Source organism: Elaeis guineensis, chromosome 13 (genome assembly GCF_000442705.2).
Source record: "Elaeis guineensis isolate ETL-2024a chromosome 13, EG11, whole genome shotgun sequence".
NCBI lineage: Eukaryota > Viridiplantae > Streptophyta > Magnoliopsida > Arecales > Arecaceae > Elaeis > Elaeis guineensis.
In genome coordinates, this window is record NC_026005.2 from 8,098,758 (window position 1) to 8,124,607 (window position 25,850).

The 25,850-nt window shown below is 36.7% G+C and overlaps 3 protein-coding genes across 8 annotated transcripts; 2 read left to right on the plus strand and 1 right to left on the minus strand.

The window, feature by feature from the left end:
• The first annotated feature begins 2,433 nt into the window (after positions 1-2,433).
• Positions 2,434-7,258, plus strand: LOC105033011 (tRNA (carboxymethyluridine(34)-5-O)-methyltransferase). Its single transcript, XM_010907632.4, has 3 exons — positions 2,434-2,554; positions 3,329-4,524; positions 6,870-7,258. The coding sequence occupies exons 2-3, from the start codon at positions 3,359-3,361 to the stop codon at positions 6,952-6,954; spliced, it is 1,251 nt and encodes a 416-aa protein (XP_010905934.1). The 5' UTR covers positions 2,434-2,554; positions 3,329-3,358; the 3' UTR covers positions 6,955-7,258.
• Positions 7,259-8,666: 1,408 nt separating this feature from the next.
• LOC105033012 (pentatricopeptide repeat-containing protein At2g22070) lies at positions 8,667-11,358 on the plus strand. The gene has a single exon (XM_010907633.4). The coding sequence runs from the start codon at positions 8,808-8,810 to the stop codon at positions 11,217-11,219; it is 2,412 nt and encodes an 803-aa protein (XP_010905935.1). The 5' UTR covers positions 8,667-8,807; the 3' UTR covers positions 11,220-11,358.
• Positions 11,359-12,799: 1,441 nt separating this feature from the next.
• On the minus strand, positions 12,800-25,577 carry LOC105033013 (uncharacterized). 6 transcript variants are annotated; one of them, XM_010907638.2, is made up of 8 exons: positions 25,208-25,577; positions 22,402-23,884; positions 21,627-21,682; positions 21,231-21,464; positions 20,397-20,688; positions 13,687-13,883; positions 13,286-13,485; positions 12,800-13,183 (listed from the first exon to the last, which is right to left on the minus strand). In XM_010907638.2, exons 2-7 carry the CDS (start codon positions 23,794-23,796, stop codon positions 13,332-13,334), a joined length of 2,328 nt encoding a protein of 775 aa, XP_010905940.1. In that variant the 5' UTR covers positions 23,797-23,884; positions 25,208-25,577; the 3' UTR covers positions 12,800-13,183; positions 13,286-13,331. The 6 variants fall into 6 exon arrangements, 5 of the variants coding, with proteins under 5 accessions (XP_010905940.1, XP_010905939.1, XP_019702063.1 ...); XM_010907637.4 differs by having other exon boundaries at positions 12,800-13,203; XM_019846504.3 differs by having other exon boundaries at positions 13,170-13,485; positions 25,353-25,577.
• Between the last annotated feature and the right edge of the window lie 273 nt (positions 25,578-25,850).

Here is a 25,850-nt window from a genome sequence, read left to right on the forward strand (position 1 = left end):
CACCTCCAGTCGGTGAAGAAACCCAAGGTGAAGATGATGCCAAAGGCCCTTTTTTTTGTATCCCTAGGTAAGAAGATAAATCAGACAAGGTGTCTATCATCGACTTCAGCAAAGATCACTAATTTTCCTTTGAAGTTTTCCCTAAAGAAGAGGAAGAGTCTGCACCAAACCTTGTTGCAGATGCATTTACTCCTTTGCCAGCCATGCTCTCAGCAACTACTCTCTTTTCCTTCTCCTGAGAATCCAGATGATGAGAAGCTTAAGGAGATCTCGACATGGGGGGCAGTGAATATGAAGAAGTGGTATGCGATCCCATTATAGCCAATAAAAGCAAGTAAAGCAATGGCTGCGATGAACCAAGACCCAAAGGATCGAGGTCTATAAGCATCGAATCTACACCAAAATGCCCCAAAAAATCTAAAGAGATAATAAGAGGATCGAGAGATAATAAGAAAAACGAAAAATCCTAAGACAAATGGAGGAAAATCCTAAAACCCTACAAGACTTTCTCAGACTAACTTTCTCTCTCTAGAAAAAGTCACTTAGCTAGCTCCCTACACCCATGGAAGTCATTACTAGCAAGAATATGAGCTTTCAAAGAGTATTTTTCCTCCTTTTTTTTCTTCTCTCTTTCCTAACACTTGGTGAGACTGTGGTAGTCCATGAAGAGGACTATCCATAAAAACTGAAACTTTAGAATCTGCAATGGCTACAAGAAAATTTGATCTTGGAATGCTCAAAAAAATATGCTTAGATCAATATGCTATAAAATTCTCAGCATGGACCAAGTTGTCAGCCTAAATTATTTATGCAGGTAGCATTTTCTAGCACTTCAAATATGGAGAATTTAAGGAGTCAACATAGGGTCAGATGGCTGGGGAACAAGTCTAGCCCAAGATGGGACCTAAAGCCAGCTAGATTTAATTAATTTAGCTTAATTTGATCTGCCTGAGATCTTGATAACAAATCTTTTCGGACATAAAATTTTGGAATTGAAACAAAATAAGTAGTATTATGACTTTTGGATATGATCCGGGATTTTACTAAGATTGATGTGCGAGTAGAATTCGGGCAAGCCAGTAAATGAGATGTCAAAGGTGCCAATTCAACTTAGATAAAATTGTTGGTAATATAGACCTTAATTTTGATGAGTTTTGGCCCTCAAAACCATATATTTGAAAACTACTTGCACAAGGCTTTGAAGTTCTAAAGCATATGTTCCCCAGATCAAATTCATGCAGAATCCATATTGTATATTTGTCCCATAAAAAAAGTCTAGTTTGGAATTCTGGCTTAGATCCATCAAAATGAGCAAGCCTTGAACTCATTCCCAAACTAGACTAATAATCAATTGGAGTTTTTAGGTTCAATTTAGTACTTAGTGGGCTAACTATTCAAGGGTTCAGAATTTCTAAAATTGAGAGGACTTTCATCACAATAGCCCTCTATGTATAGTAAATATGTGAAAATTGCGGTGGCAAAAGAATAGTATGGAAAGTGAATAATTGGTTTTATGAAAAAAAATCCAATCACTTTCAAAATAGCTTTAAATTTTTATTTATATTCAATTTGATTGAAACATTAACAAAATTTTGAGCATTGATCAGGATTTTGCGATGGCAATAATAGTGGATGAGAGTTAAGAAAAGCATACATGAGAAAAGATAGAAATCCAGATATGAAGAAAAGGGATTAACACAAATCACTTAGCCAAATCTTTTTGTATTCTTATATTTATATATACTATATATATAGTGTATGTATATAGTTTTTGGGTTTGAATATAGCTACATCTGAGTTTGATTTAATAAGAAATATGATCTTATATATAGAATCCAACTTTGAGTGGATAAGACTATCAAAAACATAATTTGAAACTATATCAATTATTATAAAATAATCACATCGAGTCTTTGGATTTTCAGGTATTACTTACATCCTTACCCGAAATAGTATATGAAACCATTATGAATTGGATGTGGTGTTCATATTAAGAAGGTGGTATGGCTCACACTATGTTTAGGTATTTTTCATGTCCATGTGTATTTGTTTCTAGCAATCCTACAGGAGGACTCTGAAAAGACCTTGCTGATCCAATACATTTCGAGCCAAGACTCTCCATATGGTGTAGTGATTAAAGGTTTTAATCCAATCACCATCACTATACAATTTGCTGATGATGGCTTTCCTCTTCTCACTCATTATAGGTTAATGCATATACTGTTGATGCCTGAATCAAACCGCTTTTTTTTTATAGTATAACTTAAACCATTTGAGTATGGGTACATCCACGGAAATCAGAAAATAAAATGGTCAAAATTGAATGGCCCACTGGCCCATTGCCAAGCTGAGCCTGGCCTGAGCTGGTCCATTACGATTGAGGGCCTGGCCTGCTTGGACAAAGAGAAAAGACCCCGGCCCGGTCCGACAAATAGAATTAGTGCAAAACCCTACGTCGAAGCTTTGCCGACGAGCCCTAATTCTCTCTCCCATTAAGATCTGCCTCAGCTCTCTTCTGCGCTCTCTCTCAACGGATTCCCATTGGATTACGTCGGTGAGTACGGGGAATCTTAATGAAGTTTACGCGATAAAGTTTGGATCTTTATGCACTTTTGATTAGAAATTTTCCAATTTTATGTGGATTTTACCTTCAATCCCTGGATCGTTGATGATTATATTTTGTAATTACTTTTCCGTTTGGGCGCTGTAGCCGATTTGATGAATTTTATTTCCTCGTTTCTCGAGCTCGGTTTAGGTTTATCTCTATTATGTGCCGGAGTAATTAAAGGACCCATACTCAATTTAGGGTTATCTAAAGTTCGAAGCTTTGGCCTTTTTCTTTCGTTTTTTTTTTTTTTTTTGCTATTTTTTGTTACATGATGTCTTCAATAAACAATATCATGTTTTGTTGTATAAGTTCATTGTTTTTTGTGCTCAATGATTTTGTATACTACTTTTCATGCTTCTTTTAACATTTTCTTTGTCTTTGGGGGTAATATCTGAATATTTGAATTTTAGTCCTTTGTTAGCTTTGATAACTGGCCTCATGATTCATAAGCTTAAACTTTCTTATGATGCTATAAGCGGCATTCTATCCGGAATATCTCCAACCAATTTTTTTTTTTTAATGGCTGAGTCTGGAGTTGAATTTGAAACAAATTTGAAAGTCAATATGCAAATCTTGTACATTTCGTTGAACTATAATGTGTGCGCAGGTGCATGGTTTTCTACTTCAGGAGTTTTTCTTGGTATTCTTAAGTTTATCATGTTAAAATAGAAATGTTTATTCAGGTGGAAATATTTATTTCTGTGTTTGTGTTAACTTCAGGATCATCATTAGAATTAAGGCTCCAGTTTGATGGTCGCTAGTGTTTTAAGGGTAGCAAGATACTTCCATCAAGTCCTTGAAGTCAGCATCCATCCACTTGATGCAAAAAAAGTTCATCTCAAAAGCAGTCTTGCAAGTGAGCCAAGTATTGGTTTCTTGATACCCCTATTTATGACCAGCATGTCTACTTCGCAATCACTCGGTTGTGTTCAAGGATTTCATTCTGACACCAGCTTGTCTTCTATAAATTTTAATGGAAAACCTGAAAGTAAGGATTCCATGTCTACTTGTGAGGACCTTACATGCTCTCCAAGTGTTCAGTCCACGCCAGACATTGAAAAGAAGTATGTGCATCATGTTTATGATGCTATTGCTCCCCATTTCAGTGCTACACGGTTTGCAAAGTGGCCGAAAGTTGCTGAATTTTTGAATTCCTTGAGGCCAGGGTCCATCATTCTGGACGCAGGTTGTGGGAATGGAAAGTACCTGGGCTTTAACCCTAATTGTTTTTACATAGGCTGTGATATAAGCCCTCCTTTGATTGATATATGTGCAAGAAGAGGACATGAAGTGACGGTTGCTGATGCTGTTAACCTTCCTTACAGATGTAACTTTGGTGATGCGGCTATTTCTATTGCCGTGTTGCATCATTTGAGTACTGAAATGAGGAGGAGGAAAGCCATTGAAGAGCTAGTTCGGGTTGTTCGAAAAGGTGGTCTTGTTTTAATTACAGTGTGGGCTAGAGAACAAGAGGACAAATCATTGCTCACAAAATGGACCCCTCTTTTTCACAAGTATGATGAAGAATGGATAAGTCCAAGCAGTCCTCCTTCGCGAAATCCTTCAACAATGAAGCTAGAAAGCATACCAGAGGCAAATGAAAATTGCAATCAGAGTGCGAAACAATCAAATCATGTACATAGTCAAACAATAGATGATGAACAAGAATCAAAGGATGGCATGGTGGCTGCTTCTGTTTCTCCTGGCATTAGTAAAGACTGTCTTTCTGCCTGTATTGATCAAATTGAAGCTCAGCAAGAATATTTTGTTCCTTGGCACTTACCATATCATCGTGCTGAAATTAGTGGCACATCAGCCTCAGCACTTGCAAGTGGGCTGGTGAAGAAAGATGATAAGAAAGGGGCTATGGTATACAATCGTTATTATCATGTGTTTGTTGAAGGAGAGCTTCAGAGGTATTTTTTTCTGAGTTACTGGAATTTGTGCACAACAATCATAACTCTATAGTGATCTCTATCTCAACACACACCTGCTCACTCTCACTATATGCTATTTGAGTACTCTTGTTCATGCATTCACCCTTATACTTCCAGTTATGTAAATGTAAGCATTTTCTTTTCTGACTTGAAGAATGGCATTGATTTCAATTTAAATTAAAAGCATTTCCTTTCATACATGAGTTCAAAAAAACTTCACTTGTTGCTTGGCAATCATTTTATCATACTGAATGTTAAAACATGCAAGTCAAAGCGTTGGGAAGGATTGCCAATATAATAGAAACTGATGACATAGTAATTAGGTACTTCTAGTTTGCAGAGAAACAGGATCAGCCCTGTTTTAGGGATGATGGCAAAGAAGGTTTTATTCAGATTCAGTTTTGATGATTATGGTTATAATAAGTGTGGAAAGCTATATTGTGTTGACTATGAGGAACATAGTGGAATTTTGAAAGTTTTTATAGCAGTTTTGTAGTTGAACTTTCAACAGAGTCATTCTTTTGTGCAAGGTGTTTGTGCAGCATGTTTATTAAACTTTTTACTTTGAGTACGGTGAAGTTTACTAACTGATCAGGACACGAAGACAACACCTCCAACTGCTGTTTGATGCATTAGTTGCATTATATTAGACAAAAAGATTGATTTAGGGAAGCTAACAGATAACTACTCTAACAGAGGCATGCTAACTCTTCAATAAATTGTTACAACAAGAAAGAAAGCATACTTGGAAAAGGACAGGTCAATGTGATGGATTTCGGTGTTTGTATTTATTTACATTTTTGTTTCCCATTATTCTTTTATAGCTGCAGATCTTGTTGAATTTTGTGTTGGATAATCAATAAATTGTTACAACAAGAAAGAAAGAAAGCCAGGCCCCACCCCCCGCCGCACCCCCCCCGGGGCCCAAAAATCAAAAAGAAGATTAAAAAAAGGGGTAGATTACAATGGAAATCAAGTTTGTGGTTGAAGATGAAATTTTCCAAGATCCCAATGACGATATCGAAGATTACGGGGATGGTATGGGTTATGAATGTTGGATGTTTGTTGATATGTTGAATCGCGATGAATTTTGACTGATGAAGCAATTCTTGTTAGTGATAACTTTTTTGAGTGTGACAAACTATAGTGAAGAACACAATCTAAAGAGTAGGGGCATCCCTTCATATGGAATTTATTCTTAGGATTCTTAGGAAATCTAGATTGATCATCATCAGTTGCCTCAGCATATTGACCACTAAAAATTTATGGATCTTAAATTTGTATTTGTGCAAAATAAACCACAAGATAATTCTATACTGAGTGACTTTTGTGTGGTGGACAGCATGGAAAGTAGCCAAATCTTATTAAGCGTCGAATGGCATGATATTTAGGCCATGTCATAGGTCTAAGGAACATCTGATCGTGGGAAGGTTCCTTGCAAACGTAACCTTCTCTGTCCTTCCATTTGCTTATCCATGTAATTTAATTATTTAATAGCTTGATCTGAAAGGCTAAAAGGTTAAACATTGCACACCACAATACCATACAGAACAGAAGCATGTGACCTTAGAATGGAGCATGGTTGGAACTCTATTTGGATTTACATCTAAAAAGATCATAGACTGGGTGCTGAATTTTGACAGAATTCTGAAATTCTGGAGAAATTAAATGCAGTAAGTGATTTGTAGGCAAACAATACATATAGCTGGTCAGAGAATAATTACTAAATATTGGTTAAAAACAAAGAGACTTGGTGTGGCATAATTATGAACTTTGAATCTTTCACAAAATTGAATACAATCTATTCTAGTGGTCCCCCCCTGGTGCTAACATGGCTTCATGCCTGGTCATAAGTATTGTGGTTATAATGATATCGCTTTTTCTTATTGGGATGTAATTGGTATTTTCCTACAAGATATCCAGGCACGTTCATTTTTGGATTTATGCTCATCTTAGTTCTCTTGTTTATCATGGTAACATTCAATAAAACAGACCCATAGAGCCTCTCTAGTAACAGTCATATTTTAAGACCAAAGTTCCCATCTGATAGCCCAAATAAATGATTATTTATAAATATTTGTTTGGAGAAATGCTGAAACTAAAAATTTTCATCTTTTTTTTTGGTTGTTTTTCTAGGGGAGGGGGGTTGGGTGGGGGGGGGGGGTCATACTTTATGTTTGTTTTGCAGATTCATTTTTGCCTCAAAATCTTGTTTCTTTTTTACTTCTTTTGACTATCATATTCCCTTAGTTTTACCCTTTTGGCTGTACCTGCAATTATCTTCATCAAATAATGTAGCTCTCCTCTGCTGTTCTCTTTTGCAGTTTAGTTTCTGGTATAGATAATGCAATTATCATGGACCAGTTTTATGACAAATCCAACTGGTGTATTGTTCTTGAGAAGATTTGAACCATCATCGCGAAAAATAAAAATCCGTGCCTCTAAGATTCACTGAAGATGGCTCCTGCAGTTGGGTTCAGATCGTCAAATAGTCCTTGAAGCAAAACTTTTAGAAGTAGGCCACCCAAGTGGATTAAGGGAATGGTTTAAATTGGTATCCATATCTGGAAGTGTGCCAAAGTGCTTCCCAATCTTGGCTCCATAAGTTGGCTTCCTATATAAGCATGGTGCTTGTTACTGTGTCAAGTCAGATGCTCTGATATCATATAACTTCCTTGCTCGATTCAGAAGTATTGATGTATTGTTTATTGCCTTCGCATCACCGAGTTTGTGTTACATGTTCCGCAGCTGGGGCTGCTGGAGGTCCCAAAATTCTCTTGCATGGTGGGTGACTGGCTGCCTATGCCTAGGGTGCTTCATTTGAGGGTTATAGGCATCTTATCTACAATAAAGCATGTGTCTTGCAAGTCCAAAAGAAAAATTGCTCCTTTGTTGCTGGTGGTTGTTTTTTTTTTTTTTTTTCTGAAAAAAAAATGCAGGTCATTCTGCGCTTGGTTTAGGTGCTGATGTTTTGTGTTTTCATTTATTAGATTTGCCCTGATTGGCAATTTTGTTCTCTAATATTAAACATTGACAAATCCACAGGCTAGCATAAAATTTTCCTTTTGCATGACGAGTATCTTTATAGTTTTTTACTAATGATGAGATGTTTTCACTTGTCGCTCCATACTGGAATTTGTTTAGCTCATAAATTGTGATAAAGCTTTCCTTGATGAACTTTAAGGCTTTGTACATCACATTGCACAAACCTTGGATCGTGGTGAACATTTAACTTCTTTGGGAGGACAAGGAAGAGCAGATTCACTAGTTCAGCTTCACATTCCTGTTTTTATAGAACACATGGATTTTTGCAGCCAGAACAAAAGGAAGTATCTTAATTGACCATACTTTTCACCTCGCATAATTAGCAAAATATGCATGAGAAATTGGTGATGAGCAAGATCGTTTTCAGCATGAAAAGAATAGCCTTTGTTTTGAAGGCCTAGCGAGTTAAGCGAATTTCTTTTCTTGTTGTATCCTTATCATTGTGAAACATCTTCGCATTGGTACGTTAGTTTATCCATCTACAAGGATATAAATTGAGGGACGATTATGATAACAAAATATAATGGTGATTGCTGTAATTTTCATGTCTCATTCATTATCATTGTTACATAAGTGCTATGGTGATGAGCATTTCAAAATTATCTCCAGGTAGACTTTGCTGTTTCAATAAGAAGAGGAGTTTGTGCAGTTTGCTTAACCCTTTTCGCATTGATACAAGAATAAAAAAGAATGAAAAAGATCTGAAAAAATTTCAATTATAATAGGCATAAATAGACCCCAACCAAGGACAAATCATACCATGCATCACATCAATCATGTGTATCAACTTTCATGGGAGAAATTATTAGGTGGATCAAATCCACCATGAATCTAGGATAAAATCACTCCATTTTTTTCTTCTTTCTTCTTTTCTGTGTAATAATAACACTATCTAAGATGATTTCATTCTAGATCCATAATATATCTGATCCACCTAATATCCCGCATACTTGTCTCGGTTTATTCCGATGGTGCACGGCAATGACCAACAATGAGGTGGTGCGCTCGGTGCAGGGTATAATCTCCAAAGTCCATTTTTCCTCGCTCCAACCTAGAAAAGTCACCACCGCCCCGGCAGACCCAATTCGACCGTTAGAAACCCAGGCCGGTTCCAAATCCCTCTCCGGCTCTCCCTCTCTTCTTTTAAAATTCTGATAAAACCTTTTGAAACCCATCAACACTGAGAGGCTGACAAAGCTCAGTCACAGCCTAATGTAATGGGTTCCCCCGCCATTGCTCTCCCTCTTCCTCTTAACTTAATGCCTCTCAATCGGCCGCTGATCCCTCCACCGCCTTCCTCACCGGCCGACTATTTTGCTTCCCTCCTTCAGACATGCCTGAGGGCCGACAACCCATTCGCCGGCAAATCCATCCATGCCCGTGTCGTCAAAGCTGGGCTCCTCCACATCAGCGTTTACCTCACGAACAATCTCATCAACGTCTATGCCAAAGCTGGGCTTTTCACCGACGCACACCGTCTTTTCGATGGGATGCCTCTGAAGAACATGTTCTCATGGAATTCCATTCTCTCTATGTATGCAAAGGGTGGTTGCATCAACAGGGCATGTGAATTATTTGAGAAAATGCCCGAAAGGGACTCGGTTTCATGGACCTCGATGATTGTTGGTTTCAATCAGATGGACCAGTTTGAAATGGCAGTCAGAACATTCTTGAATATGGTATCAGTTCGAACTGTGCCGACTCAGTTCACATTTACAAATATTTTTTCCTCTTGTGCAGCTCTGGAAGCTTTGGATATCGGTCGGAAGGTACATTCTTTTGTGGTAAAGCTGGGGCTTGGTAGTTGTGTTCCTGTTGCTAACTCCCTTCTCAACATGTATGGGAAATGTGGAGATGCAGACACAGCAAAGGTTGTGTTTGATAGGATGAGAGTGAGGAGTGTATCAAGTTGGAATGCTATGATCTCTTTGTATGCTCAGTTGGGAAGGATGGATCTTGCCCATGCTCTATTTGAGGAGATGACTGAACGTAACATGGTTTCTTGGAATGCAATCATTGCAGGATACAACCAGAACAGCTTAGATCTAGAGGCATTGGAGTTCTTCTTATGGATGATGAAAGAGCCTTCCACGACACCCGACAATTTCACACTGACAAGCATTCTATCTGCTTGTGCTAATCTTGGAATGTTGAGCGTGGGGAAGCAAATCCATGCACGCATTATAAGAACCGAAATGCCATGCAATGGACAAGTTGGAAATGCCTTGATCTCAATGTACTCCAAGTCTGGCGGGGTTGAAATTGCTCAAAGGATTGTTGAACAAACAATGACCTCTGATCTCAATGTCATATCATTTACCGCTCTGCTTGAGGGTTATGTCAAGCTCGGAGACTTAGAACCAGCTAGAAAAATCTTTGACTCCATGAGATACCGTGATGTAGTAGCTTGGACAGCTATGATAGTAGGGTATGTACAAAATGGTTTGAACAGTGAAGCGATGGAACTCTTCAGGTTGATGGTTGGCAAGGGTCCTAAGCCAAATAATTATACTCTTGCTGCAGTATTGAGTGTCTGCTCGAGCTTGGGATCCTTAAATCATGGCAAGGAGCTTCACTGTAAAGCCATCAGATCAAGAGAAGGGCTATCTGTCTCAGTAAGCAATGCTCTTATAACAGTGTATGCAAAGTCTGGAAGCATCACAGGGGCAAGGAAAGTGTTTGATCAGATACATCAGAACAAAGAAACAATTTCGTGGACTTCCATGATCTTAGGTTTAGCTCAACATGGATTAGGGGAAGAAGCTATGAGCTTATTTGAGGAGATGGTTCATATTGGTGTGAAACCTGATCATATAACTTATGTTGGTGTGATTTCAGCATGTACACATGCAGGGCTGGTGGAAGAAGGTAAACGCTATTTTGAACTAATGCAGAGCAAGCACTTGATAGTACCCACAATGAGCCATTATGCTTGCATGATTGATCTTCTCGCACGTGCTGGTTTACTTTATGAAGCCCAAGAGTTCATAAAGGAGATGCCAGTAGAACCTGATGCTATAGCATGGGGATCACTCCTAGCTGCTTGCAAGGTTCACAAAAATGCTGATGTGGCAAAGATTGCTGCAGAAAAACTCCTGGCCATTGATCCTGAAAATAGTGGTGCTTATTCTGCCCTGGCTAATGTTTATTCTGCATGTGGGAGATGGGATGAGGCTGCCAAGATTTGGAAGCAAATGAAAGACAGAGGTGTGAAGAAAGAGAAGGGGTTCAGCTGGGTTCAGATAAAAGATAAGGTTCATGTCTTCGGGGTTGAGGATTCGTTGCATCCACAGAGAGATGCAATATATGAGATGGCTGCACAAATTTGGAAGGAGATCAAGAAAGCAGGTTTTGTTCCTGATACTGATTCAGTGCTGCATGACATTGATGAGGAGCTGAAGGAGCAACTACTTAGCCGTCACAGTGAGAAGCTTGCTATTGCTTTTGGGTTGATCAGTACACCAGAAAAGACAACTCTAAGGATCATGAAGAACCTAAGAGTTTGCAATGACTGTCATTCTGCAATAAAGTTTATGTCCAAGGTTGTTGGAAGGGAGATCATAGTAAGAGATGCTACTCGGTTTCATCATTTCAGGGATGGCTTTTGCTCATGCAAAGATTATTGGTAGGAACCTTACATTCAGTGGGATCAATTTATCCCCTTCCCAAGAGACAGATACCAAACCATTGGAATTGTTGCTCATTTGAACATAGTACAGTTCTCAGAGTCACCCTCAGCCAGATGAATTTAGAAACTGTAAATATTTCATATGCTACCAAAAGGAGAAAATACAAGGAATTATAAATTTTTGGTGTTGCAGAGTTTCATCTATATTTATTGGTCACTGAGATTCATATTCAGAAAGAAATGATGTTAAGAAGGGATTAGAGAAGTATCGATCATCTTTGAAGCTAACATATTGTGATCATATATTTCATCTCTTTCAGTCTCAAATGTCATAAATTTTGTCCTTTTGTATGTGTGTGAGAGAGAGCTCAATTGTCTGTTGTCTCCATGCTACAAGTCTTAAATCACAAGTGCTAACTTGGTTGCACTATATTGTACATCCAATAAAATTTTAATCATTTTTTTTTAAATGACTATCATTGTAAAATGAGAAGCCCTTGGGGAATATGTGCATTTATACATGCCAATGAAAATAGATTACAAAAGTTGCCTTGCAGCTAACTATGTGTGTGATTCAATTTTGATTGTATTTATAAGCACTCCAAGTATATTTTCATCAAATGAGAAGTTACGTTGGGTCAATGCAACCACCCTTAACCCTTCATACACTAAGGAGCTATTGGTTGAGAAGTTTTATTAAAACAGCCGTCTAAAAATTCAAAATAAAAGAGTTTTACAAGCACGGTTGTTTTGTCGTTTTCATAAAAAAATGTTTTGCCAAAATTAACAAGTCATGAGACCTGAAATATGAGTTGTTTTTTTTTTAAAAAAAAAAAAGAGGTCACGTCCTGCTTTTCATAAAGCCTATTCTTACAGAAAATTATGGTTTATATATGCGAGTAGGATGTAATCTATTCGACCTTTGTATGAGCCTTCTGAATCCGGACGTATGCTTGACCACCATTTCTTTCTCCAGCAACTGCTGCTGTGATTTTAACCCTGTATCAGCCAACGGGCGTCCACCCATCATTCTGAGAATATGACCATACCACAATACTGTCTCTCTGCACTGGCATATTATATGGTTAATCATTTACCTTTTCTTGCACTGACTTCTATTAAAACTCTGTAATTTTTAAGCTAGGTGATGGTTGACAATCCACCTCTACCAGATTAGTAAACATTCCAATCAATGGGCCTAGGGACAACCGCCATATTATTGGCAACCCACCTTCAGTCCGAGCATCTCTCCCATGAGCAATGAACGTGTACATTGTACATCCCCTGAGAATGTAAAGTTGTGAATGGCCTGCTCAAGCCCATCAAAAATAGATAGTGAGCAGTGAACAAGGGATAGATTGTTCAATGGTTCACCAGAAAACCAGACATATCGATCTTCAAATCTTAGCAGTATATTTTAGACATCCTCATCAAAACCTGCCATTAGGGGTGGTTGGAGGACCCCCATATAGTTGCAAGTCACGGCCAACAGCATCTTCTCTTTGTTCTTTTTGGTCACATCATATTACTAGAAATTTTCTCCCTTGTACACATTTTTAAACCAAGTATATGCTTTGGGAATAAGCCAGAATCCAATGTACTGGATAATTAAAGTCATAAGCAATCCAGCACCATGGTGCATCGATGAGACATTCACTTCAATATTGAGGTATTAATTGCTTCAATTTGTCAGTGCAAATTCAGAAAAACAAGGGAAAAAAAAATCGATCAAGGATGCATCAGAACTCTTTTTATAACACTATTCTTGAAAGAATTTTGACAGCTTTATCTTCCTTGCTTCAGAATTTTTGATAGCTGAAAAGCATCATTAAGAATCTGAGGGATGGAAGAAGCAAAATGAACAGCATAAATTCATCTGTACCGTCCAATGCCCAAAATCTTGGACTCTGATCAAGTGCCGTCATTAAGAGTCAAGTATATTGGTAAAATCTTAACCACCGAACCCTGAAGATGCCATATGATTCCTTGATGTAAGAAGAAAGAGATTACAATCTTTCAACATTATTGCCAGTAAGAAAATGGTGATCTGCTCGAAAAGATGTGTACCTTCAACAACATCTCGTGTATATAACTACAAAACTTTAGTGTATGCCTAACAGTTTAGACCCCAGTCATAAGGATGATATGTCACCTTCAACTGAGTGGTTGCAAGCAACTCTAACAGCTCCTCTGACTTTGCTGGCTCCAGGTAGTTTGCTGCATGCTTCAATACCTCTACCTCATTCTTCCCAAAATCCCCTTTATACCTGAAAAATTATAAGATAAATTCAACATGTTTCATTAATTTTCAAGAAACAAGACAGTTACTAGGGGAAGATTTTATCATCATTGTTGGTTTAAATAGCAAATATGATAATCACACGAAAACTCATTACATAGAGTTTGATATTGAGTCTGTACGACTTTGTTATCCTCTTAGATTTTTCTGAATCTAAAGGAAACCTTACCACTGCAGGATCTTGCTTAGGGAAGCAATCTTTCCTTCAGCATCAATAATTAACCCTCCATTCCTCAGAAAATCACGTGCAGCCTCCATCAGTTCTTTATCAATATTTCCTGGTGAATAACACCTAAGTGCAGGTCCAGATATAGTGCCACATACCAGGGCAAAGTGAACCAGTGGTTCTGGATATGGCAGAGCCACCTGATTCATAAAAAAACTGAGTTATAAAGCCAAAAGAAAGCCAAAAAAATGGTAATCGACTGATAATAATATAAAATCCCCATTGAATAGTAATATTGGAATTTTTTAAAAAAGGTCAGGTTTTCTCTGAAGTTACATTTAAAAATGTTTTGTTGAATATAACAGAATTAGAAGTTGATATAGTGGTGGCAAGGGAATGTTTTTACATCACAAGACTTTGGCACGTGTATATGCATATGACTTCTCTCTGCCCCAAGTAAGATAATGGCACATTCCCTTCCACACCAGCTCTTCAAGTTGTTAATGGCCAACGTCTTCATTTTTTAGCAAAATCTTTACCCTCTATTTGGTACAAAGAATGGATTGAAGAAAAGATGGGTAGAGCAGGAAGGATAGATGGGGGAGAGGACGGATGTATCTTCCATCCATCCTCTCATACGCTTGGTGAAACATTGAAAGATGGATGGGAATAATTTTCTTCTCTGTTTGATATAAAAGGAACGAAAGGACAGATGGATGATATTTGTATGACAATTTTACTAAACCACTCTTTCATAAAAAATATTATTATTATCGATTTATAACACTTATCTATACTAAAGAAGCAATATAGTCTTTATAATTTATAATTACATTAAAAATAATATAAATATTTAATTTAATTTAATTTAAATAATTTTATACATTAATTATTAATGAACTAATTTATTCATACATAACTATAAATAACTAATTAATTTAAAATTTAATTAATAGTTAATTAAGTTTATACAAATAGTTAATTAAAATAATAAATATAAATAAAAAAATAGAAGATAATTCTAATTATTTAATTATTATTATTGAAATTATCTAATAAAATTAAAATAATTAGTAATAAAAAATATATGTAAATAATATGAATGAAAAAGTGAAAAAATGTTATAGTTTTGTCAAAAAAATAATAATGAGTAATTTTGTCAATGAAAAAATTCACCCCTCACATGCTCCATCTATTTTTTCTTGCATCCTCCCAATTTTGGTGGGCCAGGGTGGATGGGCAATCCCTTCTTTTCATCCATCTCTCCCAAAACTTGTTAAGGCAAATGGTGGATGGAGGCCATCCATCCTCCCAACTTCATCTATCCTTCTCTCATAACTCCAACCAAATACAGAGCTAGAGACATACCATAGGAGGTTTCACTCATATTGAAATGAATCACCATAGTGTCCTCTTTATTTCCACTGCCAGACATAGCTGATAAGAAATGCCATACTTTTATTGGCAAGTAATGCGCTAAATTTTGGTGATAATAAAAAGGTCAACAAAATCAATCCAGAGAACAGGGTTTTCACTCATCTGAATCTACACACCCCCCAACCAAAAAACACACAAAAAAATGTCTCTTTTTGTATTAGGGATTTTTTATGCATAAAAATCTCAATTATTTTTTCCAATATACAAAAAGAGAAATTCTTGTCCTCAACAAAACCTGTGATTGACCATTCTTAGAATTTCAAAAGAAGTTTCTTGATCCTTAAAGCCAGAAAATTAAAAAAAGAATCCAAGTTAAAGGAGTGTTTATCTCATATAAGTTGCTAGTTGTGGGAAACCCTATAGTAGCCAGCCCTTCCTCTGCGGGAAATCCTTAATCTCACATTCATCTAGATATGGGAGCTTCTTAATACAATAAACTCAACACATGATTGAAAGGTGAATCTACAGCTTGAAATTAATCCAATGATTTCATTTGATGAATAATATAAAGCTTTTACAATTGGCTACTTGAGAGGAAACATGCAATGACCAGCCCTTCTGCACATTGCAGCCCTTCTGCATGGGGCTAAACTATACACACTCATCCACATACAGTTTGGGGGCTGTGACAATTTATATGAAACTGAACCCACGTTTGAAGAGCTAGATGTGTAACATGGAACTTGGTTTGATGATTTCATTAGATGAATATTATAAAGCTGATAATCAACATGTAAAGTGGTCATCTCTTCTCCTGTGTCAGTCTATCTAAAGAAGCTAATCTATATACAATTTAGGAAACTCTTAATGTAAATTGAGAACATGATTGACAAGCTCAATCTGCAACTTGGAAATTAGTTTGATTTAATTACAAACAATATAAAACTTTATAGACCATTGCATATGAAAACAAACCCCCCCCCCCCCACAAACCAAATCAAAAAATCAATCTTGAGACTCCATCACTTTATCCTAAACCCAGATCTGTATAAAAAAATTGAAGATGATTTTATCGAAAATATTCAATATTTAAATCAAGCCCATGTCGTTCTTTAGCTTTATTACAAAAAATTAAAATGATCTGCAGAAAATAATAACAATAATAACAATGATGATGATGATGATGATGATGATGATGATAAATCAACAAATACATGCATGCAATGGTGTATTGAGTAAGATCATTGGTGGATGCAAGTGGTTGAATGTGGGGTCAATTGACCCCACAAAAAAATGAAAAAGTATTAGGTGTGTATATTTATACTAGTGAAAAAAGTTAAAATTGACTCCACTAATTTTATGAATTGACTCCATATTTCATGTAAAATTTTGAAGAAGCATAAAAAAGGCCACATCAAAAGAGTAATTATGACATGCATTCTCTTTCTTTAATGAGTCACATGTCCTACCTCTCTCTCCCTCTCTTACACTACTTTGACTTCTCTCCCTCTCTCTTTCTTCTTCATCTTTTTTATTAATTACTTTTTTATTTATCTTTTAATATCCCAGCCCAATTCCATCCATCCATTTCTTATATTTAAAAGCACGGATCCTCTGCTATGCACCGCCCAATGCGGTACACAGCACGCACCATCCATCGCACGATGGACGGCCATGCATGGCTGTGCGGGGCCTCACGGGACCGCATGCTATGTGATCACACTGCACGTGGCCGTGTGTAGCCATCCATCGTGCAATGGACAGTGTGTGCAATACTCCTTTATAATATTTTATTATAAAAGATATTTAAAATATTACATATTATCATTTTTTTAATTTTATTTTTTAAAATAATATATTATTATTTCTTTCTTCTTTTACCCTCCGTGGCTCCTCTACATCTTTTATCATATTGACCCCACAAAGCAAAATTCCTGGATCCGCCACTGAGTAAGATGATATGAATGCATATCATGAAGATCTAAATTCTAAGGAGGTTGTGCAAAGGATGGGTACTCAAAACCAGTCACTAGATTATGAACAAGAAGATATAAGCTGGCATGAATTAATGCTGGAAAGAATTTATAAAAGCTTGCTATACTGCAAGAGTTAATAAGAAATTGGCTAATAAGGATTCTTAAAGCTCAGACAACCTTTGAAGGTTTATGCTCATGGATTCACAAATAAATTTCTACAGCCAAGCACAAAGTAGATAAAAATAAAACAATGTTAATTAAACTACAGGATGACTATCAGAACCCTTTTATGTTAACAACTATCAAAGACGCTCAAACTAGCACTTAATAACATCTTATTTATAATGAAAGTGTTGTTTTAGTGTTTTTTCAGTGTTCGATGGACAACCACCATCAGCCTGATCTCATAATCTTAGACTGTAAATCGTAGCTTATATTTTTCTTAAAAATTATGTAATAATAACAGGGAAAAAACAATTGCTCCTACCTCTTATGTTGCTCTCCATGCTAGCACAATCCACCACTATAACCACTACATACAATGACAGCTCCTGCAGTGTCCCATAATTTGTGCTAGCACCACCTTGCTTCCTGCAATTCTTTAATCCGCACTTTGCGTATCTTGCACATGAATTATAACTAGATTTAGCTTATTTTTATGAGATTGTTGTCAATTTGGTCTAGTGTTCAAGAGGACACCATAATGATCGTATGCTACCCATTTTATTCAGTCTATGACATGCTTAGCCTTATGGTTGCAGTGCTTCATATACTAATGTTCATAACAGTCTGTCAAGCCATTCATATGGGAAAAATGAGACTTTTTATGGTACATTTTGAATATACATTATTTGGATGAGAAGAGATATCTGAGCCGCAGGAAAATTAATCGCATAAATATAAGTGGATAAGTAACCAGTTGCTTTCTTTTTGAATTTGAAAAATAAGGTTAGTTGACCTTTCAATTACTTCATTTACTCGCCCACCTCCACCCCTTCAATGACTTGGATGATGCAACCCTCATCACTTCCATCCTCGCTTTCTCATCTGCATCTTATTTAGATGCTTCTCCTAATTACGCTTCCATCATTCCACCCATGTCTTTTGATATCCGACATCCTGCCCCTTTCCCTCATGAGCTCTTTTGTTTGGTTATCTAGTGGTGCGATAGGAACTAAGAAGGTGGAGGCATGTAGGAGGAGGGTGGGGATGGTAGCGGACGCCAATGTTCGGACGTGACAACAGGGGGTGCATGGTGACAAGAGACGAGCACAGTTAGAGGAGAGAGAATGAATGCAATGGGAGGTGGAGGACAGGGCACGGGAGAGCAGTTTGATGGATGGTAGAAAACGAGGACATGGAGACGAAGGAAAAAATGTTGTTTTCTTTTTACCACCTGATTTCTTGTAAATTACCAATAAGCCATTGACCTGAGATAGACTCAAGAGGAAGGACTACTTTTGCTATCATCTACCAAATAAAAGCACCCATCCTCTTCAAATTATTGCACTTGCCATCTACACCTGATTTGAAATTGGTTATCACTGATCAAATCTGGTCAATCTTAGTCATCCCTTCCACAATGGATGGCTAGTATTATTTTGAAAAAGAAGTGTATGGAACTTTAGAAGTACTCTAGCAAAATCCAGGAAATAGCATCATCTGCATATTCTTCAAGAATAAAATTCCTCAAGGCCTTATACATAGCACTTGAGGGGTTTCTTAAAAGAAAAAAACATTAAACACTAATTAATATAACAAATATGAAATAACCTTCAAATATTCTTTATATTATTTATGTCTATATGTTTGGACACTTTATCCACTGTCATCCATCACGGTCGATGGAGAGGCCAATGAGAGAGAGGGGTTCTTTATCTTGCCTCTGATGTGAGGACCTCAATTTGCTGAGTGATTAAAATGGAAGTAAAAGAAGAACCAAAGAGAAGTACATTAAAAGAAGAACAAATCAACCTCCATTCAAACTGATCATACAACCCTGATATATTTAATACATATTATTAAGAAAACCAATAGATTCTAGAGTAAGTCAAATCTGCACTTTAGAGACGAAATCTAATTCTATGATGAAAGGCTAAGAGAGCCCATCAATTTAGAAAGCATTATAGTTGTTTGTGAAATTGAGTCTCCAAATGAAGCCTTTTTTTTTCCCTTTTATCATGAAAGAGTAAATAATTTCCAGAAATAATTCCCCTTGGATGGTGTTTAGACATAATTCTCTCCTTAAATAACTCCTTGTCTAAATTTCCTTAGGTAGTTAACTCCAACAATAAACTACCCATAAGTGACCCCCTTGTATGAGTGACGAAGGGCTAATCATTATCCCTCCAATTATCACTTATAGATGATCGATGACATTAATTTTTGGTATAAATAATATGAGAAATAACCTATTAATGTAGGCAATAACCCATTAATGGAGTCCTGTCTTTGTAAATTGTAACTTTTTGGGGTAAGTTTTACCATAGCAACATGTAAGGTGTGACATTGCGAAGCTCAAAAGTTTATCATTTTTCCTGAGCATTTGGCAACTTTTACACATTACAAAGAGATGCTTAACAAGGTCCATACTATTATATCCTATATTTAAGACAAAAAAATTTACTAAACTTTCTTCTTGTTCCTCCGATCTCGTCAAAAAAAAGTATATAAAAGAAACTAGACCTTGTACTAATTAACTGGTATGAACTACCATCAAGGATTCCAATAGAATTTTGATTAACATTTGATATCTTTAGATATTTTGGTTCAAACAACTACCAATGTGCAAAAGTAGTAAAATATGACCTGTAATATTGTAAAACTACAATTCTTATGCATGACACAAACTAATGAAAGACACAACTATGGCAAGGTGCTAAGATGAGATAGAATACTTCGCATCAATTTGACTGCTGTATTCACTATTCTTTTAAACTTTTGAACCTGGCATATCATGTTTTAAAGAGGCTGAATTTGGTCATCTGACTGCCTATGGAGGTCATACTTATTTTATAAAGCCAAGCCCACAAATGATGGGATAAGAATTTTGATTAAGGTACAATTATTTGGCAATTATTTTTACTATATATATCGCAGTAATTTTTTATTTTCTCCATTGAACAAGGTGATATTTTCAACATAATGTTTACTCTCTTTGTATCTGTACATGTCAGTATAAACTTGGACTAGAAGGTCCATATAATTTTTTCAGATCTCAAAGGTTTAAATTGAACAGAAGGAAAGAAAAGAACTAGGTTTTTAGGATGTTAAGAGTAATCACATATACTTTTGGTTCGAAAAAAAACAGAAAGAGAGAAAGAGGGAGGGAGGGGGAGAAAGAGAATGATTGTTGTTCACCTTGAAGCGTTTGTCTCTTGGACCAAATGGCTTGGTGATATTGTATGGTGGCCGTTGATTTCCCCGTAAGATACCATTGTGGATAGCTGACAGCGAATAAGTGCACCCACCAATAACATACTTAAAATCACTAAGAAACTTTCTCCTGTCCAAAGCTCGAGTAGGATAACCCCATGTTAATATTGCATGAATAGCCATCATGTTATAAAGGTTTATGAAGAAAGCAAGCTTTTCTTCCCGTGACAAGTCATCCAACTCAACTCTTTGAAGCTCCTCTATTATTCTCAAGTACCTACAGAATATGCAGCAAAATGAATCATGAATGCACTATCGGTTATGTCAAGTCCTACCTAATCATAACAAAGCCATGAACTCATTGATATAATAGAACTTATGAAATATTTTCTATTTATTGACAGATGCCAAGAGAAGCCCAAAAAAAGAAAGAAATACTGAAAACAAAAAGAGGAAATTGAGTTTTCTTTTTTTGCATAAAATGCAATAAAACATACAGCACTTGCATGCACATCATCTGTATAATGTAAAAAATAAATTAATGTGTATGCATCACCTTTCAAGGATGCTTGTCTGAACACTATCTAAAATACAAAGATGCAAACTGGCTAAAACAATAGACATACAAGACTTTCATTATCCACGAGTAACAGGAATAATTTCGCCATGATATGAAATACCCAATGTTCTCACAGTATATATAAAGCACATCAGATAGCAGATGCAATTAGATAATAGGAGGAAAATCTATTTATCCAACATTTTCAAGGACCACAATCTCTGAGAGCACCAAGGTTCTTGTTTATGAATGCAACTAACCTTTTGAACTCCTCGCAACCATAAATGCTTCCATAATCAACATGTCGACCATCTTCAGATATATATGCTTCAAAAATTGCATAGGAAAGAAATCTTAACCTCGATGCTATTTCCGTAAGAGGCTTAGGTCTTACATCAATTGTACCCCTAGGGATGTTGTAGCATTGAGTCATGACAACAGGATCATGATCCAAGAACCGATACAGGTGGTTTCCATCTTCAAATATATTCTCACTGCAATGAAGAGGTATGTAGCAGATGAACCATTTTTTGAGGAAACAATAAACATATATAAGTTACTCTCATTAATATAAAGATTAAACAATGATCCCATCAACTTATCAACTATATGGAAGAGGATGACATTATTATGCAATATGATTTCAGAATACTTACTCCATAACATGCTGGAAGAAGTTTTGCCTGACAAGCTTTCTTGCAAATTCCACTGCCTGCATTTAAATGGAAAAAGTAACAAAAAAGATGATAAATTTACTAATATGAAAGTATCATACTAGCATGCACCAATTTTCTTAAAGATAATGATAATGGGTGATGATTCTTCATAACAAATCTGGCTGCAGAAGAACTAGAAGATTCACAAAATTTCAAGAATGCTATATGACCTTTTAAAAATAGGCTAAGCTGTTAAGGCCTCAGGAAAAAAGAAAAGGTTAGTTCATGGCGTATACTAGGAAAGAGATTTTTGGCATTGCTGCTATTTGTTCACCAGAAAAGGATGACACAGTACATTTTATTCCAGAAAGTGTGCACCACTTGATGTCACAACTAATGTGGAATGTATATCCATGTATGTCATAACTGAATTAGTAAGATATTCTTTCAAGACTAGCGTGTGGTGTATGGTTACCTACCATAATTTCATGAGCAGCAAAGACCACTTCAGTTTTCAAAGAAAAATTAATTAAAGAGAATGCAATGAAAAATGGATGAACAACTAGTTCCTAAAAGACCAATTAACAAGATTCTATCATGCCTCTTTATTTAGTAGAAAGAACTAAACTCAACTCAACTCAACTAAGCCTTGATCCCAAACTAGTTGGGATAGGCAACATGAATCCGTTTTCCTCCATTCTGCTCCATTTAGGGCCAGACCTTCTGAAAGACATTCAGAAGAAAGAAACAACAGAATTAATATTACACAACTAACCTCTTCGCGCTCCAAGTACTGATCCTCGGCCAAGAAATCGACAGCCTCGGACCCAAGAAAGCAATTGCTAAATCTTCGCATCTTATAGAATCTATCCCTAGGAATAATTGATTCTCTCATCCTTCTAGCTACAGGGGCCAACTCATCAACCTTCCCGCTACCAGACTCATCATCTTCACCAGACAATGGTGGCAAAGGAGCAGCAGGTGAGGGTTCCTCATCGAAAAGATTATTTATCTTCTTATCAAGCTCCCCAGACTCATCCATGGCCCTCAGTTCACTAAGTCCTCCAACAAGGAGATCATTAAAGTACACCCGAGGAACAGCTGAAGATCCAGTGTTTTTCTCTAACTCCATCTTCCTACCAGGGAAGATATCAATATTGATTTCAACATATTTGAGCCTTTTTAGATGCATGAATACCCTAACCATTTTGCAATCCTGACATCCCAACCTTGTGTATACTATAATTCTTCCCTTCATAACCGGTTCATCAACTGAGCTTTCAACTTGGACATGCTCTACCTGCTCAGGTTTGCTTTGAACATCTGATTCACGTCCAATTTTGATATAGTTTAGAGGATTCCATGTAGATCGTTCCCAACCCTTCTCTGAGACCTCTTTTAGTTTGGAACCTGAGCTAGAATCCTCTTCCTCATTATAGCCAATTGTAAAATTATCATTCTTCTCATCACCATCAGGAAGCCCATCTTCCTCCTTTCTGCCAGAAAGACGGCGAAGAACAGTTGCAATTGCAACTATTCCTTTCTCCTTAACAAAGTTTTTCAGTGCAACAGCTTTTTCAGGCCAGGCATATCCCTGTGCTTCTGGATCAAGTTCCAAATATTGACCCGATGGACTCCTGGTTGCTTCCAGTTCAGGAGCCTCTGTTCCATCAAAAACAGGATCTGCTTCCTTTTCTTCAGCAAGAACCTCCTCTGTACTCTGGTATGCTTCTTTTGAATCCTGAGAATCTAAATCTCTACTTTCATGCACCTGAGATTTCAAGCCTTCAGCTTGACTTTCACATTGATGCACCTCCTGCTTTAAGAATTGACCTTGACTTTCACTTTCAAGCACCTGATGTTTCAAGACTTCACCTTGATTTTCACTTTCAAGCACCTCCTCTTTCAAATCTTCATCTTGTTTTTCACTTTCATGCACCTGCAGTCTCAAAAATTCACCTTGATTTTGACTTTCATGCACTGGCTGTTCGGAGCCATCACTTTCCTTTTCATGGTGGACCTTTGGAGATTCCTCATTGACATTTAAAGATTTCAGTTCACTTGACAATCCTCCTTCACCTTTACCTTGAGCATCAAGGGTGTGTACTGTTGAATTATCTGAAACTGATACACTGACTGAATTTTTCTCATCTTTGTTTCCACTTTCCATTGTATCAGCAAAGTATATGCAAGTGTAAACAATGTTCCAAATAATGGCCTTGCAAAGTTTGATGCTTATTGGTCTTCCAATGACAAGCCTGTAACACAAGTTTAAATGCTTATTTATTGGGCTAAATCTGGATCAAATATGGATCGGATATTAGTATATCCATATCCATATTTTGTTTTGTTTGATGAATACAAATATAGATATGGATATTAGTTGGATGAAAAAAATCCATATCCATATTTTTTAAATGAATATGGATACAAATTGGATACTAGAATATGGATATGAATACGGATATAAATCGGATAATTAAACTTTATGATCACATAATTAAAAATATTACTAAGTGGATGATCAATCAAGTTAATAGCATGTTAATATGGTTATATATTTTCTTTAAAAGTTAATAAGTGCTATATAAAATTAAATAGGATTATAAGTAAAATTGTATACTCAGATACAGATTGAATAGTTGTCTATCCATACCTATATCTATTTTTCTTTGATGGATATGGATATGGATATGGATACAGATATTAGTTAGATGCTCAAATTTCTGCCCATATCTGGACAGATCCGGATATGAAAATAGATCCAGACGAATATTATCTGGTCTACTTTCACCCCCTATTTATTTATCATGCAAAAAGACAGGAAAGATAAAGAACAGAAATCATCTAAAATAATACACTCTGTACAACACAGTCCCAAGAATCAAAATTCTCAGCAACGAACTACAGAAGACGTGACCGACTCCAAAAGATGTTTGATAAGTCTCACCAGACATGGTCTTATTAGCTTCTCACATACACATCACGGAATTTAAGTTCCTCACAACAGTTTTCTTGATGCTGTCAGGTGAGCTAGTAATACTCAACCAAATGACTAAACCTAATATACATTAAAAGAAAATAATGGGCAAACAATCATATTTTTTGAGTGGAAGGACAAAAAATTATAACATAGACATAGGAACCCTTCTGATTCAAATTTTCAAAGTGGCATCAAAGCATTTACATGCCTAAATTCATCATTCGTCAACAAGGAAAATCCAAAGAAACTTATAATGGATATTTTTCGACAAATACACGAATTCATACAGCTTGAAACATGTTCAAAACCATAAATTTTATCTTCACCTAGTCCAATTGAGGAATTAAAATCATCAAAATAGTGAATCCCAATAAAAGATACTAAAAAAAAAGACAAACAGATCTCTTAGAGCCCTAAACTACCGATGCCGCATTTTTTTTTTTTTTATATATCAAAAGATTCCAGCTTGAACGTAAAAAGAAACAAACATCTAAATCTTGCATGCATTAGCTTGTCCAACGTCTCATAGGCCGAAACAACAACATCAAGTCTAAAACCCTAACCAAATGAAGCAAAACATATCAGAATAGGAACACACAAATATCCACCGTTTCGCCACCCAGAAGCGGAGATCAAGAAATGAACCTGGCCACCAAATCAGCGCCAATATTGCAGCAAATGGATCGACAAAAATAAAAATAAAAATAAACGCGTCCTTGAGGGCATTCGGACCAGGATCTCACCCCAAAAAAGGGAGAAAAAATCGATAAAAAGGGAAAAATTGGAGAGGTCGAGCAGTGGAATCCAAATGTCCGTGGATCCAAAGAAGAGAAGGGCGAGAGGATATCAAATGGAGAATGACTACAAGAGGAGAGAGATCGGAAGACGGATGTGGTGGAGAAAGAGTGCTCAGAATCGAAGAGAATAAGGAGCTTCGAAGACTGGATCCCAAAGCGGGAACGGCGGGCGAGAAACGCATGGGACTCACGGACCCGAACCCTTTATGTAGTCCTATTAGCGGATTAAGTCCACATCGGAGCGGCAAGTTTATGTCTTATGTGGGCTTACACACGATACACGCAAGAAGTTGAGATTCATGTTTACTCTCACGAGCATTAAAGAACATCGTGGAAGCTATTTGGCGTGTTCTGGAAAGCAGCTTCCTCTGGATCGTGAAAGGAATCCGGCCATTTGGAAACGTCCGGAGATGCTCTGGACGAGGAGGAGATGCATGGCGCTGG

Excerpts from the sequence above, each read along its gene's own strand:
- LOC105033011 (XM_010907632.4), top strand. The coding sequence starts at position 3,359 with ATGGTCGCTAGTGTTTTAAGGGTAGCAAGATACTTCCATCAAGTCCTT. Across the intron at positions 4,525-6,869 it reads GTTGAAGGAGAGCTTCAGAG|TTTAGTTTCTGGTATAGATA; the intron begins GTATTTTTTTCT and ends TCTCTTTTGCAG.
- LOC105033012 (XM_010907633.4), top strand. The coding sequence starts at position 8,808 with ATGGGTTCCCCCGCCATTGCTCTCCCTCTTCCTCTTAACTTAATGCCT.
- LOC105033013 (XM_010907638.2), bottom strand. The coding sequence starts at position 23,796 with ATGGAAAGTGGAAACAAAGATGAGAAAAATTCAGTCAGTGTATCAGTT. Across the intron at positions 20,689-21,230 it reads GGTTGCGAGGAGTTCAAAAG|GTACTTGAGAATAATAGAGG; the intron begins GTTAGTTGCATT and ends CATATTCTGTAG. Across the intron at positions 13,486-13,686 it reads CTAAGCAAGATCCTGCAGTG|GTATAAAGGGGATTTTGGGA; the intron begins GTAAGGTTTCCT and ends ATAATTTTTCAG.